The 17,962-nt window shown below is 38.7% G+C and overlaps 2 protein-coding genes and 1 long non-coding RNA gene across 3 annotated transcripts; 2 read left to right on the top strand and 1 right to left on the bottom strand.

Annotated features, from left to right (window-relative positions):
• The first annotated feature begins 1,724 nt into the window (after window positions 1-1,724).
• On the top strand, window positions 1,725-2,612 carry LOC114566716 (uncharacterized). The gene is made up of 4 exons (XR_003694087.1): window positions 1,725-1,898; window positions 2,140-2,203; window positions 2,315-2,409; window positions 2,505-2,612. It is a non-coding gene; the product is annotated as an uncharacterized LOC114566716 (long non-coding RNA).
• An 828-nt stretch (window positions 2,613-3,440) lies between these two features.
• On the top strand, window positions 3,441-12,125 carry LOC114566931 (uncharacterized). Its single transcript, XM_028595787.1, has 12 exons — window positions 3,441-3,611; window positions 4,253-4,324; window positions 4,653-5,078; window positions 5,263-5,323; window positions 5,552-5,647; window positions 6,560-6,698; window positions 6,829-6,921; window positions 7,081-7,373; window positions 7,508-7,731; window positions 11,183-11,383; window positions 11,460-11,649; window positions 11,938-12,125. The coding sequence occupies exons 1-12, from the start codon at window positions 3,441-3,443 to the stop codon at window positions 12,123-12,125; spliced, it is 2,154 nt and encodes a 717-aa protein (XP_028451588.1).
• Window positions 12,126-14,659: 2,534 nt separating this feature from the next.
• LOC114566930 (uncharacterized) lies at window positions 14,660-17,071 on the bottom strand. Its single transcript, XM_028595786.1, has 4 exons — window positions 16,855-17,071; window positions 16,141-16,212; window positions 15,907-15,972; window positions 14,660-15,649 (listed from the first exon to the last, which is right to left on the bottom strand). The coding sequence occupies exons 1-4, from the start codon at window positions 17,035-17,037 to the stop codon at window positions 14,660-14,662; spliced, it is 1,311 nt and encodes a 436-aa protein (XP_028451587.1). The 5' UTR covers window positions 17,038-17,071.
• Window positions 17,072-17,962: the final 891 nt, after the last annotated feature.

The raw sequence follows: 17,962 nt of genomic DNA, 5'->3' as shown, positions 1-17,962 counted from the left end.
TCTGTATGTGCTCGGCTAAGCCTGATTCAGCTAAAAGTCTTTCATCAAATTCATTTTACCAAAGCTAAACTCCATAAATTGTTTCAAGAAACAGAGGACTCCTGTATCAGATGCTCATTTTCTCCTGCCGATAACACCCATACATTCTTTAGCTGCCCTAAATTGGCCTCATATTGGTCTTCTTTTTTTGACGTTGTGTCTAGGGCTCTGCACGTTTCTCTATCTCCATGTCCTCTAGTCGCCATCTTTGGTGTGTCTCACTTGTCATCCATCACGAGACAGAAAGCAGAGGTTATTGCTTTTGCTTCTCTTATTGCTAGAAGGTGCATCTTGTTGCATTGGAAGTGTCCAACCCCCCCTCCAACTACCTCTTGGTTAAAAGATCTGATGTCATTCATTTCACTTGAAAAATTGAAAGAGGTGATAGAATGCAAAACCGATGTTACCCTGTCATAGTTGAATAACGACAGTTCAGTGGGTAAATAGGACATAGGGGAAAGTGGGGTGAGTTGTGCCAGGGGGTAAGTAGTGCCACCCCTTGTTTCTGGAAAACCATAGAAGAAATTGTTCATGTGACCACATTATTTTGAAAAGCCATCCATTTTACTTATCCTTCAAAGAAGAGAGACACATGGCATGAGAGGTAAGCACATTTTAGCTCAAAAAACTGTTTTTTTCCTTTTAAAGTAAAGTTTCTATGATTAAGGTTTTTTGATTGTAGTGTCTGAACAATTATAGACTAGCAGCAATGTTTCACGGCATCAGTGCCATAAAATGCTGTGAGCTGGCTTTTGAGTATGTACAAAGAAATGGTAGACTGGTAATGGTAATTGTAGACTCTTCAATTTTAGCTTGAATTGATTTATTTAATGAAAGTATGCTAGATTAATTACTTTGTATGTCATTAGCAATGAAAAATGTTATGTAAAAAAGATACACAAAATAATTTATTTCAACAATTAGTTTTACAGGCTTTGCCACAAAGGTAAAATGTACAGTCCATGATTCATTCACAGTCTCCTCGAGCTCAACCACTCTGCATAGTGACATGACTACAGTCTTTGGTCTTGCTCATCCAACATTGTCTGGTGGAATGGAGACAGAGGCTCCACTGTACAGTTTTCTAAGAGAAGTCTTTCTGCTGACACCAAAACACTGGGCTTCACATAAAGCATATCAGCTTTGTCACTGCATGACAACGTCCCAACCATTTGTCTTCTTAAAATACTGGCAAATTCAGCACCATATTCACATGTCCATGGCATATGAAGCTGTTGGCTCTGCTGAAATTGCCTCATAATCTAGACTTCAATTGTCCTATGGTTATTAAGCTTTCCCAGTAATCCATTTAAACTCACTGTAATTCACCTCCACACCAGTATGTGCGCTGTTCGCGCCCTGCTGGTTAATTTGCTCTCTTTGTTTCTCTATCACTCCGCTCCGCCCGCGAAATTACGAATCCCACTATGGCCACGCCAAGACCCGCCCTACGAAGCAGCTCGATTGGTTGGAGTTAGGCATTTCACCTCGAGTGGTTAAGGTTAGGGTTAGGGGATTGGTCAGGGGATAGGACCTGTACATGTAAGCATGGACGCCTGGCCAGTAGTAGTGTGTGAACGCTATTGAAGGGCGGGTCTTGGCGTGGCCATAGTGGGATTCGTAATATTGCGCCCCGCCCCCTACCCCCGCCTTCACTGCTTCCATTTGAAAAAAAGCGGCGGGAGATGAGTCAGAGAGTTAGGAGTATTTAATATTTCAGGCCAACTGGTAAAAGAGTTGTCTGTACACTCTGTCAAACTTCACTCGGAAACACACAGGAGTTGTTCAAGACGTTTGGAGCGGTTTTTTTCTCTCCTCCGGGGCTCCAAAGATGCGCTCACAGAAAAGGAAAAGACAACGTAAGTATATGATTATTAATGAAACGGTGAGCTAGTCTGTACTGTTTATTAACTCTTGATCGTACAGTGACTGTCTTTGGATGTTAAACAGGCTACTTAGACTTGGCAGTAATGTTTTAAACCCCACCAAGTTTAAACGCGAGCAGCACAGAGCTGTGGCTGCTTTCAGCGCCATTCATTACAGAGCTGAGCGGGTGAGTTGCTTTATAAAAGTATATTTTTATTATCTTGTAATTTACAGAAAGCAGTTGCCGTCTTCACAACTCTGAGACAAACTGTAGCAGGTGCTACGAACCGGAGCAAGGGTAAGATTTAAAGAATATGCTTTCATTGAATTAACTTCATTAATTCTTATGTATAAGGACATAGATACGTTAATAGATACCGATCTTAACCGTTTTTTTTTTTTTTTACAGACTAACCTCGCCTCATAACGAGGCCGTGACCTATATTTGCTCGGAGCTGTCTGCAAGTCCAGATTTACATGACGCTGATAATGACGCCACTGTGTGTAAGTAATTTTTACTTTTTCATCTTTCCTTGTTTAATTTTACTGTGACTTATGTTTTTTTTTATTCATACCACTCTCATATAATTGTTTTCCAGCTGCCTGTAAGACATGAGGAGACAGTACACAGGAGCTTCAGCTAGAAACAACCAGATGTGGCATCGCGGGCAGAAGCTGTGAAGAGTTGAGCTTGGAGTCGGTTGAGAAGAAAAGAGGGTAAGATTATGGGGTGCCGTTTGTAAAGCGGCTCCCTCTGAAAATAACAGCAACATTTTGTCACATTTAGCTTCAAACAATGTTTAAAAAACTGGTATGAATTTTTGAGGGTCACTTTTTAGCACATTTAGAACAATATTTGTCGACTTAGAGATATTTTAAATAGTTAAATCTAAACATTAAATGTTACACCTAAATGTTAAATCTAAATCTAAATGTTAAATTTAAATATAAATCTAAATATTAAATCTAAATGTTAAATCTAAATCTAAATGTTAAATCTAAATATTAAATCTTAATCTAAATCTAAATGTTAAATCTAAATCTAAATGTTAAATCTAAATATTAAATCTAAATCTATATCTAAATGTTAATTCTATAATATTAAATCTAAATCTAAATGTTAAATCTAAATATTAAATCTAAATCTAAATCTAAATGTTAAATATAAATGTTAAATATAAATATAAATCTAAATGTTGAATCTAAATGTTTCGGTGAAACTAAATATTTAGCTAATATGCAAATTCAAAATACCGGTAACCGGAAGTACCAAAATAAAAGCTCGAGGAGGTCAGTGTGTGTTTATAGTGTCAAATAATGATTGACAAAACATCTCATCCGGGGAAATGGACTCTTGGACATGGATTATCGTGATAATAACTACCTAAATAATAAACACGTTTGGAGAAACTGTATTTGAAGAGTACTTTGAGTTTTTAGTGTCACTTTTATGAAGGGGGCGAGACTTATGACCTGTAGCCACTATAGCCAGCCACGAGGGGGCTCACTTTGACTGATCTGTCATGTTCGCTTGCATGAAGGCCAGCAAGAGCCTGACCAGGTACGGTAGTGTTGGCCATGGTCGCGCTGCGAAAATGTCCAACAAATCGGCGTTAGCCGAGAACATCGGCAGAGCTGTCCTGGCGGCTATTCAAACTTTTTCAACAGCGACAGCAACCGCCTCAGGGCCACCACAGGCCAACTCGGTAAGTAGCTATGTTTTCCAAATCACGTAGCATTGGATTCTTGTCAAGGCTAACTTAACTTAACTAGCTAACGGTAGCCAGTAGAGATTTGCTACTAGCACCAATGCACTTTATGTGTAGCACATTTGTTTCTATAAACCCTAAAACTCACACCTTTTAAGTTACGCAGTGGGATGAACTCATGAGTAAATGTGAGTTCAAGATTATGTGAAGATGTTCTGACCAGCAAAGCATAAATTATATAATTTAGCGTTACAGCTAATGGAGACTACTTGTCACCCTCAGGCCCACAAATGACACTGTGAATTGTTGGTCAAATGGAAATCTGCCTCTGTCTTCAGTCAGACATCTCACCTTGGCTTACCTGCTGGCCTTTACTCACAAGATAAAACCGTTCTCTGTTTGGCTAGAGAGAGAGCAATGCTGATGGAGGACAGAGGCAGTCACAATGATAAAGACATTTAATTTAATGTGAATGAGTGTATACTGTAAAAAAGCATAAAATGTATCTCTTTGTTTCTGCATTTTCCTGCTTTTTTGTCCTTTGCCAATCTCAACACTGTTTTTTTGACTGCTGGGCATATAAACATTAAAAACACATGAAATATAATGTTGCTAATATTTTGCTAATGTCTCTTCAGGCTCTCACCACCTACAATAACCCACCGGGGCCAGCCACACCCACCACCTCCACTGGGACATCATACCGCTCGGTATACTTTCATACTCATGTAACCTAAGTGGCTGTTTGTTGGTTATTTAATTTGTGTGGTGTAATGTTTCGGCATTGCCACCATGATTGTTCACAATCAAATGGTGGCTATATTTTACACAACACCAGCATTTTGATTTAATAAATTGCTTATTGACAAAAAAAAGGTTAAGGAACCACCTAGTAATCGATCAATCGTATAGAGACCCCATGATGGGTTGATGATACTACCAGTTAGTTGGTTTGCATCTACAGTTTGCATTCACAATTAACTAAAAACGTATTTCTCTCTTGTAATGCACAGGTGTCTGTGTTTCCATTGATTTCAGGTTCCATTTCCATCAGTTCTTCAAAGGCCTGCTACACACTCACGTTTTGTCAGAAAAAACAAAGCCTGCAAACACTATACAAGAGATGTTGTGTGCTTGCTTTTTTCTTCAGCATCAACATTCCGCATTCCAAGGGGAGACTCAAGAGCAAATTTGGCAAGAGATGGCCTTATTGGGAAGATCTCCTTTACATCTGACTGGTCTGAAGCACAACTTAAAGAAGAAATTACTGCCATTTTCAGAAGAACGTTTGCATTGTCTATGGGCCAGTCATTCCCATTCGAGTATTTGAGTACAGTCAAGGGATGCAAAAGACTAATGAAACCAAACGTCTCGAGCAGTTTTCTTTGGGGTGGAAAGGAAGTTGCCTCGATTAGTTCAGCCACTTGTCTCTATATAATGGCATTAATACGCAAACCTGTACAGGTAAACAGTTTATATGACAGTACAGAGTTTCAGTTATGGGCAACATTCAATGTTTTAGAAGTAAAAATATGTACGTTGCTTATTCTGCTTCTTTACATAAATAGCATATCCTTTTTTTAGGTTAACTAGCATTGCCACTGGCTTGATGTATTATATATCACACATAACATACTTTTTTCTCCAGGAGGAACCTGAGGAACTCTCCGATAGTGACTTTGAAAGTCCTGTGGGCTGGAGAAGGAGAGGTGGGTCTGAGAATTTGAAATGTTTCGCAACAGGTTGTAGGCACAGTCAACAGTTATTTTCTTATAGCAATGGGTTTATCATTTATTTATACATTTTTTTTATTTATTATTAATTCTGCTCATCCCAAAATTCAGATATGGGTATTTAAATTAAAAATGTTAAGTACTTTGTTTCCAATTACTGATATATATTTTCCCTTCTTTTGTCCATAACATCATGTAATTTAGTTCATACAGTGTCACCTTCCACAAGTGAAAGTGAGCTCATCAGTCAAGGGAGTGAAAATGACAGACTGCAAGAAAGTCCATCGCGTCAAAGAAGAAGTAGGTTAAAGCACTTGTTTATATTATGTTTTCTATGGGCTGTATGGTAACTTGGTTCAAACCCCGGTCTGTTTGTGTGGGTTTCCTGCACCATCAAAAACGGGCACATTTAGGTTAATTATCCAGTCAGTTCCCTTGACCAAGGCACTGGCTCAGAATCTGGAGTTGGTTCATGGGCACTGTGCTATGGTTGCCCCTGCTCCTGGGATGGGTTAAATGCAGAGGACAAGTTCCACTGTACAAAATTGTATGTGTGATTAATAAAGTATACCCTTGTCCTTGACAACTCAGTAATTACTGCTTTATTTACTGCAAAAGTTAAGTTCACACTTTAGGATTGTAGCCCTGATTTTTCCACTTGCCGAGAGCAATCAACAAACTTTAGCCTAATGTAATGTAATGTATGATTTACACCCCCACCCCCCAGTCATGAAGTGTGCAAACCACAACACTCCTGAGTACAAGACAGGCGTGTAGTGTGAACAGTACAGTGATCTTAAGACTTTGAAAGTCCTGTAGTGTGACCAAAGCTTAACAAAAGCCAACCTGACAGAATTTAAGCACCAGTTCTTTTATTATAATTTTTTTTGTCAGCCTCAAATGGATCACTGTAAGCAACCTGTAAACTGTATTTGGATTGGATGTCTTGATTCATCTACCTACAATTCATAAGAGGTGTAGACTGAGCTTAGTAGCACAATTCAGTCATTTGTACTGAAAGGGAGAGGCAACTCTCAAACCTAGCTCATCTCATTCAGTTTTGCTTCACCCTAAATCCTTAAAGGCTGCCTTTTAATTTTTTTTTAAAGGAAACACACTTAAAAATGGAATTAGGGTTAAGTTGCACTTAGATAAAATGAGATTAACATCATTACAAAAATATTTCCCTTTGACCTCCTTTTCTTCATGCAGTGCGGAGTACAGTGCCTTCATCACCGAGGGAAAGTGAGGCCAGATGTCAGGAGACAGAGAGCAGCACTCAAGAGAGTGAAAGTCAGGGCCAGGCAGGGGACCCGAGACAAGTGTTTCCTTATAATGTGGCAGAATTTGTGTAAGATATTGTTTGGGCTTCATAGAAATACAGCAGGGTAGATGTTGGTCTGTTTACATTATGAACCTCTGTTATAAGTTTTTCTCTCCCCCTCGGTTTCTGCTGTCCCTGTTTATATCTGTTTGCTCAGCCCTGTTTATCTGGAAGAAGATGAGGCTCTTGAAGAGGCAATTCAGCGTAGTCTACTAGAAGAGTGTGATGGACCTGCTGTTAATACTTTAAAGTAAGAGTTACAAGTAATTTTTTATCACGGCTTGTTTACACCTCTGTAAACATCGCAAAACAACATCGAACGTCATTATATCATCGTGCACTGAAGGTGATAGTGGAGTAAATGCACAGATAGCCAAAGGTCTGTTTATCTTTGTCATTTTTAATATAGGTCATCTGAAATGCTGAGCAAAGAAGAAATTGCAGGCCTTCTACAAGCTCACAGTGAGAGAGTTATGACATTGGGAACAAGACAGATCTATATCAGTCGAGCCAATGTTTGGACCACAGCCTTACGTGTGTTTAAGAGACCCAGTTTTGCAGAAAGCTGTGACAAGCTCTATGTCACATTTGCAAGCGATGAACATGATGCTGTGGAAGATGCTGCTGACCTTGGGGGTCCCAGACGAGAGTTTTTCCGCTTACTGGTGAAGGCTATCTTCCAGGACAGTGGAGCTTTTGAAGGTTTTTTATAAATATATCTATGTATATATATATATATATATATATATTTTTGTGGCTACCTGGCAAAAATATTGGTTTGTAAATGCCAGAGTAAATAATACAGAATGTGCTGTTTAATTTATTTAATCTTTCAGGCACACCAAATGGATGCACACCAAGACTGAACATGCTCCACTTGCAAAATGGAGTGTATCGAACCATTGGCAGGATGATGTCTACAATAATAGTGCAAGGGGGTGAACCACCTGCATTCCTGTCCCCGAGTGTAGTGGACTACATTGTGTCTGGGGACATCCTTCAAGCTCATGTGACACCTGATGATATAGGTGACCCTGATTTAAGGGAGAACCTCAATAAGGTAATGTTAATGTTCTGATCTGAAGACTATTGTAGTAAGCCTTTGCTTTTTTTTAATATTCCACAGCAGTACAGTTACTTTTATTTTGGTGGAATGCATATTAAAATAATTAAAGATTTAATTATTAACCCATTTACTCCTAAAACGCCTGCTAAAAACGCCTATAAAAACCTATGTTATTCTGGGATAAATATCCTTATCTCCTGAGGGTTTTCTGAAAAAATATTAAGAATTGTCAACGTCTACCAAAATCTTATTATCTAAGCCTCTGTAGCACATAGAAACATGAAATAAAATACATTGTAATGGTAAGAATCACAGGTTTTATTAAAACATGCTCCCTTAGCACTAACATACAAACACATTTTTCAAAAGATTCTCAAAAACAGATGGGGAAGAAAAAATATATAAATCGATTATATAAAATATATAAAAATAACATGCCAACACACTGAACAAGGCATCTTGTTATGAGAGAGAGGGTTAAAAGTCCTGAGGTGGAACTGGGAACAGTCTCAGTCTCTGAGCTCCATGGCTCACATCTCTTCTCTTTGGCTTGTTGAACAGCATTATCTTGACAGACAGACGATCCCCGGCCGCAGGGGCACACAACAACGGGGAAATGAAACGCCACAATAACGAGACGGTTGGGGTTAGGAAAAAAAAAGAACGGGGAAAGGAACCGTCACACGCGGGACACGCCGACAAAGGAACTGCAACACGTGGGACGCGATCCCCAATCAAATTATTTGTGGCGAAGGACATGGTGCATGAAGCACTTTCAAGGTGCAGAGGAAGGTTACACTGCTTGCACCCCATCAGCGTTGATCCAGGACGCACGTTGGTGTTGCAGTGCTTCAGTGAACACTCCCTGCAGGTCTTCCTCTTATTGTTGAGCTGAACTAGGTCATGCTCAGCAGAAGCTCCAGTTGGGCTGGTGGGGAGAACATTGGGAGCACTTCTTGCAGTGACAGGGACGATCAGCTCCTGGGTCAGATCCTCCAGCCAATCCTTGTAGCCGCCCTCCTATACTTCCACTCGGCTCCTACCGCAGACCTGGCAGCCACAAAGGCATTGTAGCACGCCACCGTAATGAGGTAAAAGAAGAGCCTCCTCCACCACTTCGTAGATCGATGATGGATCTGGTAGTAGCCCACCATCTGGTCCAGAAGATCAACTCCCTTCATGTGTTGCTGATAGTCAGCAAGACATGCTGGCACCGAACCTCCGTCTGGCGTTGACCGTTGGACTTCCTCCTCACTAACCCATGAGCTGTCGGGTCGTGGTAGTTTGAGAGGACCATCACTGCCTTGGTGTCTTGCCAGACGCAGAAGGTCAAGTCATCCCGCTGCGCCACATTAAACTGATGTTTGTTCAACTCAGCCTTCTTTGTCAGCTGCTCATTTTTGGGGAGGTCCTTCCTGTTGGCACGCACCGTTCCACACGCTTGCACCCCCCTGACCTTGAGGTCCACCATCAACTTCACACTGGTGTAAAAGTTGTCCATATATACCGAAAGGTTGGACCCGTAATAAGGGGTCACCAGGTCTGACACTATCCGGTGAGCCAGATCTTTCTCTGCCTTACCCTGAATGGCCCCCGTATACACCTGAAAATTGGTGACGTAGCCCGTTTTGCTCTCGGCCATGACCCACACCTTTATACCCCACTTCACCGGCTTCATGGGGAGGTACTGCCGGAAGCCCAGGCGTCCCTTGTACTTCACCATGGACTCATCCACGGTCACAAAGCCATTGACTTCATAGAGTGCCTGGAATCTAACCAGGAGGAGGTCCATCCACTGCGGATCTTCCAGAGCTTGTCCGTTTGTCCACGACAGGATCAGTATTATCTTGGAGATGGAGATATCTTAAAATGCATATGATAAGATTAATTTAAGCCTGACATTTATTGCCATCATTGTATTTATTCATTTATTTGTATTGCTATTGATGTATATTTATAGTATTTATATTTATTTATTCATTAGCCATAATTATATTATTTATTATGCTATTTATTCATTATGCCAGTATTGTATTTATTTATATGTACTATGTTATTTGTGTATATTTATAGTATTTATTTATTCATAATGCCATTATTGTATTTATAAGTATATATATATATATATATATATATATATATATATATATAATATTATTATTTATTTTATTATTATCATTATCAACCAGGAAGAAAGAGAGCACAAGAAATCAAAACTCAATCAAACTTTATTTATAATTAATGTAACACAATGTGTTTCGTACAAGAGTGACATAAAATGTTCAGTTATACAGAATAAAATGCATACAAAACCTGTATCGAGCATATGCACACACACACACACACACACACACACACACACAAAAAGATCAACACTGAACTGCGACAAACTCAGTATAACACCACACAAATCATTACCTCCAGATCATGTCGAAATGGTCCCTTGCCATGGCCTTGGGGGACGTTGGTCTGGTACAGCCATTTAGTCTGCCTCCAGAAATCCCTGCGTGCTGGCAGCTTCAAAATACCGAAGGCGAGACACAGCCCGACAAATGTCTTCATCTCCGTTTTGGAGACAGGGTTCCACTTCGAATTGGTGGGGGTCTGACTGCGCGTCTGTTCAGCGTACCGATTAGTTTCAGTCACCAACATGTCCCAAAGATCATCGGTGAAAATACGCGAAAAAGACATCCAGGGGCTAGCGTCCACGGGATCGGCTGTTTCACCCCGGTTTGCGGGTGAACTGCTTCGCCTTCTTGCGGCTGATAATCCTCGGTTCTCCAGTCTACGTGGAATCCGTGAAAGTTATCCTCCTCCTCTCCTTCTGTGTCCCACACATCCCACTCCTGTGCTCTATCCAACGGATCATCTTGCATGTTTTCATCAACACCATCCTCCTCCCTCTCAAACTCCTCACTATCTTCCAACTCAATGTCACTGCCTTCGCTGTCAAAATCCTCCTCTGCCGTAGCCATTTTCCCGCTCGCTCAAAAACAAACTTGCTCGCTCAAAAACAAATGCACGTGTATGTATGATTGACTGACGTGACTTTCAGCCAACCACAATACATTTGGGTGGTCACGTGGTCTTTAAAAAAATCAACAAGACCCACCTCATGTGTATTTGAACCAATGACAGTGCGTTCTATGCTGCACGCGTCATGAAAAGGATGACGAATACCAAATGCTGCGCCACGCAGCAGCCGGCAGGAGGTTCAGAGTTGCGCAACGCAGTAACCGGCGGTAGATGTAATGTTTCGGTGCGCAGCATCCGGGACAAATGGGTTAATTAAATATAATTAAAGATTAAAAATAACTAAAAATTCCAACTTTTCTTGTCATAGGTAAGTAACCATTAAGTGAAATGTACAGTCTACATAGTACTTCTGTAAATGTTGATTAAATGCAGTAATTTGAGAAAATAACATTTGATCTGTAATATTTAGGTTCAACATGCAACCTTGCAGGATGATTTGGACAAAGCAGTCAGCTGCTGTGACTCATGGCGATATCAAGTAGAGGGGCTTCCACTCACAGTCACCATGGCCAACAGAGATGTGTTTGTGAAAAATGCAGTTCTATACCATACTGTTCTGCAACGGCAGAGCTGTCTTGATCAACTCATTGATGGCTTGTCCCACTATGGAGTAAGATTTACCTCACAGTTCTGTATCTTTGGTTATCTTTATGGCCTTTCATTTATGGTGTTGAATTTCCCTCCAGGTTTTAGCACTCCTGAGAGAGAACCACAGCTTGCGTGTGCTGCTTGACATACCAGGAGAGGACAAAGGTCAAGAAGCTGATTTTGTAGCTGGTATTCTCAAGCCAAGCTACTCTGTACTGGGGAGCAACAGAAGAGCTAAGGAGGAGTTGATGGTGGTCAAATTTAGGGAGTTTCTCCAGTGTGTTCAAAGTAAGTATGTATTTGTAATTCAGTATATTATACAATAAGGCAATCCAGAGAATTTACAGATTCATTTTATTCTTTACAACTCATGAAGCTATGCCTATCTAATGTTTATGTACCACAAACAAGAATACAGTTATCTGATTGCTTTTCAGAATAAAATTTAGCTTTTTCACCAAAATACCTACAGTATACAGTAATCCATTAGTCACTCAATTATTCACTAATTCAGGCTTTCTTAAACCTGAGTATTTTCCAGTCTCCAAGTCAACACTGGTTTCTCTTTCATTTTAGATAAAGAGCTGAGAGACACATATGGGGACAGGACTCTAACCGACGATGAGGAGGCATTCCTGAAGACTTTGAGCCCTGGTCACATCCTGGCGTTTGCTACAGGGAGCAGCAAAGTCCCAGCCATTGGTTTTCATCCAACTCCTAAATTAATATTTATTCATGATGAAAAAAAAACATCTTCCCATTAAGCACACTTGTGCAAATGAGCTTCACCTTTTGTGAACACAACAACAATGGCTGATGATGATGAATTTAACTACTGCTTCCTAGTAGCACTAATGAATGGATCTTTATTCAGCACCATTTAAACAACGAGAAATTTAACAGCTACCATAAAAGCACAAGGCATATTTTTTGCAAGCACAACTGGAGCATAAGTGTACTGTCCTAGTTTTGATTTTTACTGTAAATCTACTACTAATTTACTGAAATCAGTTAATTTGTAAAAGAACCGCTGCAGTGTAATACACCACTGTTTAGTGCAGGACTCCCCATGTTAAATCAAACCTGTGGTGTTCTGTGTACCCTCTGCCCCCCTCATGGTAACAACCCTAAAACTTTACACTACAGCCCAGTGGTTGATTGTGTCCATATTTGTAAGTGTATTTCATAGAGGACATAGTTTGTCCATATTATAAAGCAGTGGTTTCAATTGCAGTACATAAGAAAGCTGAAAAATAAATACTTCAGCTCGTGTTTTCCCATCTTGCTCCACATTCTTTGCTGTTTTTTTTTTATCTTGTCATCAAATTTCCTGTTAAGAGCTCCTTTGCAATAAAAATGCAACATTGTGATGTACACATTATGTAAACACATCTATCACTTCCTGATTTCTGTAAATCAACAGCCAGCCATATGCAATCAGTATAGCCTAATGAAAAATAATACAAAAAAAAATGTTATATGTCCTTTGAGTTCATCATAGTTTAAGGACTAAGGTTTGGCTGTATGTATTAGTATAAAAGGATTGATAGAGCTATCAGCTCTGGTTTCCATGTGGTTTCTGTAGTTTTTGATTATAAAAACTCTATTCCTGTTTGTGGATGTTAATTACAAAAAGTGTTTACCTCTGTGAAGACTGTATCTGACCCTTTATTCTGTAAAATGTACTGTATGATTTGAAGGATATGGAATCGGTCATCAGAGTAATAAATCACTAATGTAGTTACTTTAACCTTGTGATATGTGTTTTTTAACAATGATTGATTAATTTAACTACCAGTTTTTTTTATACTGAAACAGTAGTGAAGGAATAAACTATGTACATTTACTCAAGTAAGGTACTTCAGTAGAAATTTGAAGTACTTTTCAGATTACAATTTTTAATTCCCCTCCTCACCATTGAAAGCCATTTATATTCAGATTTACTGATGTTGAATGTTTTGTGATAAACTGAAGAATGTATTTGTTCATTTTTTGAAAAAAAATCCTTCTATTCCTACTCAAGCACTTTACAAAACCTTTTGAATTAGCTGCAAAATGCATCGTCACAAAGCTGAAAACAGTTTCTTTCTTACCTTATGAACAGCCATCTTCTCAGAGATACATAATAAAGATACAATAGTTATGTTTGTAATGTATAAGATAATAAAACAATGACAGGTATCGTTTTACTTTACTGAGTAGTTTTACTTTGCATATTTAGGTAATTTAAAAATCAGGAACAATGTACTGCAATGTAGTGGAAGACAGTTTTGTATCAATACATCTGTAGAGCCCTGAAAAGTATTTCACTGTTCTTTCACATAACGAGTCATCTTGTATTTATCCACAGTACCATTGCTTTTGGCTTGACAGAAAACTTAACAGTTGCCAAAGTGCATCTGTAGCCCTTTTAACATTGACATCAAGTATGTGCCATCATGTCATTTTTAAACATCTACAGTCATGTGAAAAAATTAGGACACCCATGCTAAAGTTGACTAAAAAGAGAAATAATAATAAAAAAAAAAATCACCTTTTGGAAATTGATCTTAATGCCTTAATTAAAAACATTTGGAAAAATCCAACCTTTAAGGACACCAATTTTCTTTGTGAATGAATAATGTATTGTAAATAAATGTTCTTCCTTAAAATACAGGGGGCATAAGTCAGTACACCCCTATGTTAAATCCCCAGAGGCAGGCAGATTTTAATTTCATGGATCCAGGATACTATGCATCCTGATAAAGTTCCCTTGGCCTTTGGAATTAAAATAGCCCCCCATCGTCACATACCCTTCACCATACCTAGAGATTGGCATGGTTTTATTTCAGTTAGCCTAATAGCTGGTTTGATTTGCATTGAGAGATGATTTTATGGAAAGTACCCCATGCCAATCTCTAGGTATGGTGAAGGGCATGTATACAATATACTTATTATTTATTTATTTACGATACATTATTCATTCACAAAGAAAATTGGTGTCCTTAAAGATTGGATTTTTCCTCATTTTTTAAAATTAAGACATTAAGATCAAATTGCAAAAAAGATTTTTATTCCTCTTTTTAGTCAACTTTAGCATGGGTGTCCTAATTTTTTCACATGACTGTATATGCTGGCAAGAGGCTTTAAATCTTGCAGTTAAATCTTGTTACCTAGTTGTCCATGTTATGCTAAGATCACACATTTACAAGTTTATCAAAAATAAACTGTTGTGTTCTCTGAAACAATGTTTTGCCATTGTTGTTGTCATTTTGAAGAGGGTTAATGGCATCATTCAGTTCTTGCAAATCCCTGTCATTCAATGGGGAAAATCCTCTTTGAGAGTTTGGTGAGGAACAAAAACTAACCCTGCTGTTGAGAGTTCTGGGTTGTGAAGATGAGGCAAATCATTGTCCAGACTAAAAAGCTGAACTGGTGTTCTATTTCCTTCAGATGACATAGAGTGATTGTTAAATCCAGCTTTGAATTCCTCCAAAGTGCGGTTGATTCTGGGTAGAAAGACATAATGGAGACAAAATAGGTCTGTTGCATTGTCTATGTCTAGGATACCCAGGGATTCCAGTTCATAAAAAATGGGTGCATAAATATGGCTGCAGTTTTTGTTCAAGTCTCGGTTAAAACGCTCGATCCTCTGGTTGTGTACAGAACTTCCTGTTAAAACAGAGCCTTCCCCCCTGCTTGCATGCATGTCCTCCCAAATCTGAACGTTCTCTCCTCCGTGATCAGTCCTGATGTGCAGTGGTCTGCCAAACTGTCCAACAGCTGCAGTAAAGAGGTCTCTTACAGTTTCAGCACGATTATTGTTGGAGCAGTGAAGAAACATCAACATCCTACTGTAGCCGTCTATGGCTCCATGAACAACCAATTTCCACCGAATCAACTTATGGTTTCCGTCTACATGCCATATGAAATTTGGATGTGGGACAGAGTATACTCGCCGAGCTATTGCTGTTCTTCTCCTGGCTAGGACACCAATTGGGTCCATCCTTCGCAGTGAATCTCTTACACGTTGTCTTTGAACCACAATGTTTTTGGAGCGGAGATGCCCCATAAGCATCACTTCTCCAACATTTGGGTGTTCAGTTTTTATTTGTGACACTTCAAGATCCAATTGTTGATCACTGATGCTCTTAAATTTTGACGTTGGGATATTATAGTCTTGCAGTAACTTGTAGAAAGTTGGCCTTGAGATTGAAAGAATAGATGCCGCTTCTGTAAAGGTGGTTTTCAGTGAAAGAACATGTTCAAGCTCCTCTTTGGAAATCTGATGTCTTCCTTGGTAGTCATTCTAGAACACAGCAAAGGATATGACATTTGGCATGTTTCTATAACAAACAAGGGTTATTCAAGAGAGAATTATAGACATAACAGATGAGCATTCACATCCACTCATTATCTTTCTGACTGAAGAGAATTATAGAGTGTACTGTACATTTATTTAAGAAATATTTAAATAAAATGGACAATCAAAAGATGAAAGGTTACAGAGAGGTAAATGAGAAATAAATCAAACAAATATGAACATGAATATTAATGAGTACTTACTGACAGACAGGTCACTGGAGCAAAGTCTGTTGTTGGTAAAGGTATGGTAGTGCTGGTGCTGGAGCCCTGAAGAGTTTTGAAATATAAACAAAATACCAAAGACATTGTTATCTTGTCACATGTTATTGTTGTGTAAAATATGCCACCATGATTGGAACTAATGCGAAACATTACACCACACAAATTAAATAACCAACAAACAGCCACTTAGGTTACATGAGTATGAAAGTATACCGAGCGGTATGATGTCCCAGTGGAGGTGGTGGGTGTGGCTGGCCCCGGTGGGTTATTGTAGGTGGTGAGAGCCTGAAGAGACATTAGCAAAATATTAGCAACATTATATTTCATGTGTTTTTAATGTTTATATGCCCAGCAGTCAAAAAAAACAGTGTTGAGATTGGCAAAGGACAAAAAAGCAGGAAAATGCAGAAACAAAGAGATACATTTTATGCTTTTTACAGTATACACTCATTCACATTAAATTAAATGTCTTTATCATTGTGACTGCCTCTGTCCTCCATCAGCATTGCTCTCTCTCTAGCCAAACAGAGAACGGTTTTATCTTGTGAGTAAAGGCCAGCAGGTAAGCCAAGGTGAGATGTCTGACTGAAGACAGAGGCAGATTTCCATTTGACCAACAATTCACAGTGTCATTTGTGGGCCTGAGGGGTGACAAGTAGTCTCCATTAGCTGTAACGCTAAATTATATAATTTATGCTTTGCTGGTCAGAACATCTTCACATAATCTTGAACTCACATTTACTCATGAGTTCATCCCACTGCGTAACTTAAAAGGTGTGAGTTTTAGGGTTTATAGAAACAAATGTGCTACACATAAAGTGCATTGGTGCTAGTAGCAAATCTCTACTGGCTACCGTTAGCTAGTTAAGTTAAGTTAGCCTTGACAAGAATCCAATGCTACGTGATTTGGAAAACATAGCTACTTACCGAGTTGGCCTGTGGTGGCCCTGAGGCGGTTGCTGTCGCTGTTGAAAAAGTTTGAATAGCCGCCAGGACAGCTCTGCCGATGTTCTCGGCTAACGCCGATTCGTTGGACATTTTCGCAGCGCGACCATGGCCAACACTACCGTACCTGGTCAGGCTCTTGCTGGCCTTCATGCAAGCGAACATGACAGATCAGTCAAAGTGAGCCCCCTCGTGGCTGGCTATAGTGGCTACAGGTCATAAGTCTCGCCCCCTTCATAAAAGTGACACTAAAAACTCAAAGTACTCTTCAAATACAGTTTCTCCAAACGTGTTTATTATTTAGGTAGTTATTATCACGATAATCCATGTCCAAGAGTCCATTTCCCCGGATGAGATGTTTTGTCAATCATTATTTGACACTATAAACACACACTGACCTCCTCGAGCTTTTATTTTGGTACTTCCGGTTACCGGTATTTTGAATTTGCATATTAGCTAAATATTTAGTTTCACCCGAAACATTTAGATTCAACATTTAGATTTATATTTATATTTAACATTTATATTTAACATTTAGATTTAGATTTAGATTTAATATTTAGATTTAACATTTAGATTTAGATTTAATATTATAGAATTAACATTTAGATATAGATTTAGATTTAATATTTAGATTTAACATTTAGATTTAGATTTAACATTTAGATTTAACATTTAGATTTAGATTAAGATTTAATATTTAGATTTAACATTTAGATTTAGATTTAGATTTAACATTTAGATTTAATATTTAGATTTATATTTAAATTTAACATTTAGATTTAGATTTAACATTTAGGTGTAACATTTAATGTTTAGATTTAACTATTTAAAATATCTCTAAGTCGACAAATATTGTTCTAAATGTGCTAAAAAGTGACCCTCAAAAATTCATACCAGTTTTTTAAACATTGTTTGAAGCTAAATGTGACAAAATGTTGCTGTTATTTTCAGAGGGAGCCGCTTTACAAACGGCACCCCATATAAGATTAGATCCGTTTGGTCAATGGTAATATTTTTCAGGTGTCTTCATAGATGTGTTGTGTCCGTAAGCAGTATATCGCGTACTGATTGTCTTTATTGATTGATT

Source organism: Perca flavescens, chromosome 13 (genome assembly GCF_004354835.1).
Source record: "Perca flavescens isolate YP-PL-M2 chromosome 13, PFLA_1.0, whole genome shotgun sequence".
NCBI lineage: Eukaryota > Metazoa > Chordata > Actinopteri > Perciformes > Percidae > Perca > Perca flavescens.
The sequence above is the reverse complement of the archived record's forward strand: the minus strand, read 5'-3'. Positions and strand labels throughout refer to the sequence as shown.

What these genes read in the sequence shown, in the direction of transcription:
- LOC114566930 (XM_028595786.1), bottom strand. Translation starts at nt 17,037, where the DNA reads ATGTTCGCTTGCATGAAGGCCAGCAAGAGCCTGACCAGGTACGGTAGT. An exon ending in GGCCACCACAGGCCAACTCG is followed by an intron (nt 16,213 to 16,854) that starts GTAAGTAGCTAT and finishes ATGTCTCTTCAG; the next exon opens with GCTCTCACCACCTACAATAA. An exon ending in CTGGGACATCATACCGCTCG is followed by an intron (nt 15,973 to 16,140) that starts GTATACTTTCAT and finishes AAAACTCTTCAG; the next exon opens with GGCTCCAGCACCAGCACTAC.
- LOC114566931 (XM_028595787.1), top strand. Translation starts at nt 3,441, where the DNA reads ATGAAGGCCAGCAAGAGCCTGACCAGGTACGGTAGTGTTGGCCATGGT. An exon ending in GGCCACCACAGGCCAACTCG is followed by an intron (nt 3,612 to 4,252) that starts GTAAGTAGCTAT and finishes ATGTCTCTTCAG; the next exon opens with GCTCTCACCACCTACAATAA. An exon ending in TAAGGGAGAACCTCAATAAG is followed by an intron (nt 7,732 to 11,182) that starts GTAATGTTAATG and finishes TGTAATATTTAG; the next exon opens with GTTCAACATGCAACCTTGCA.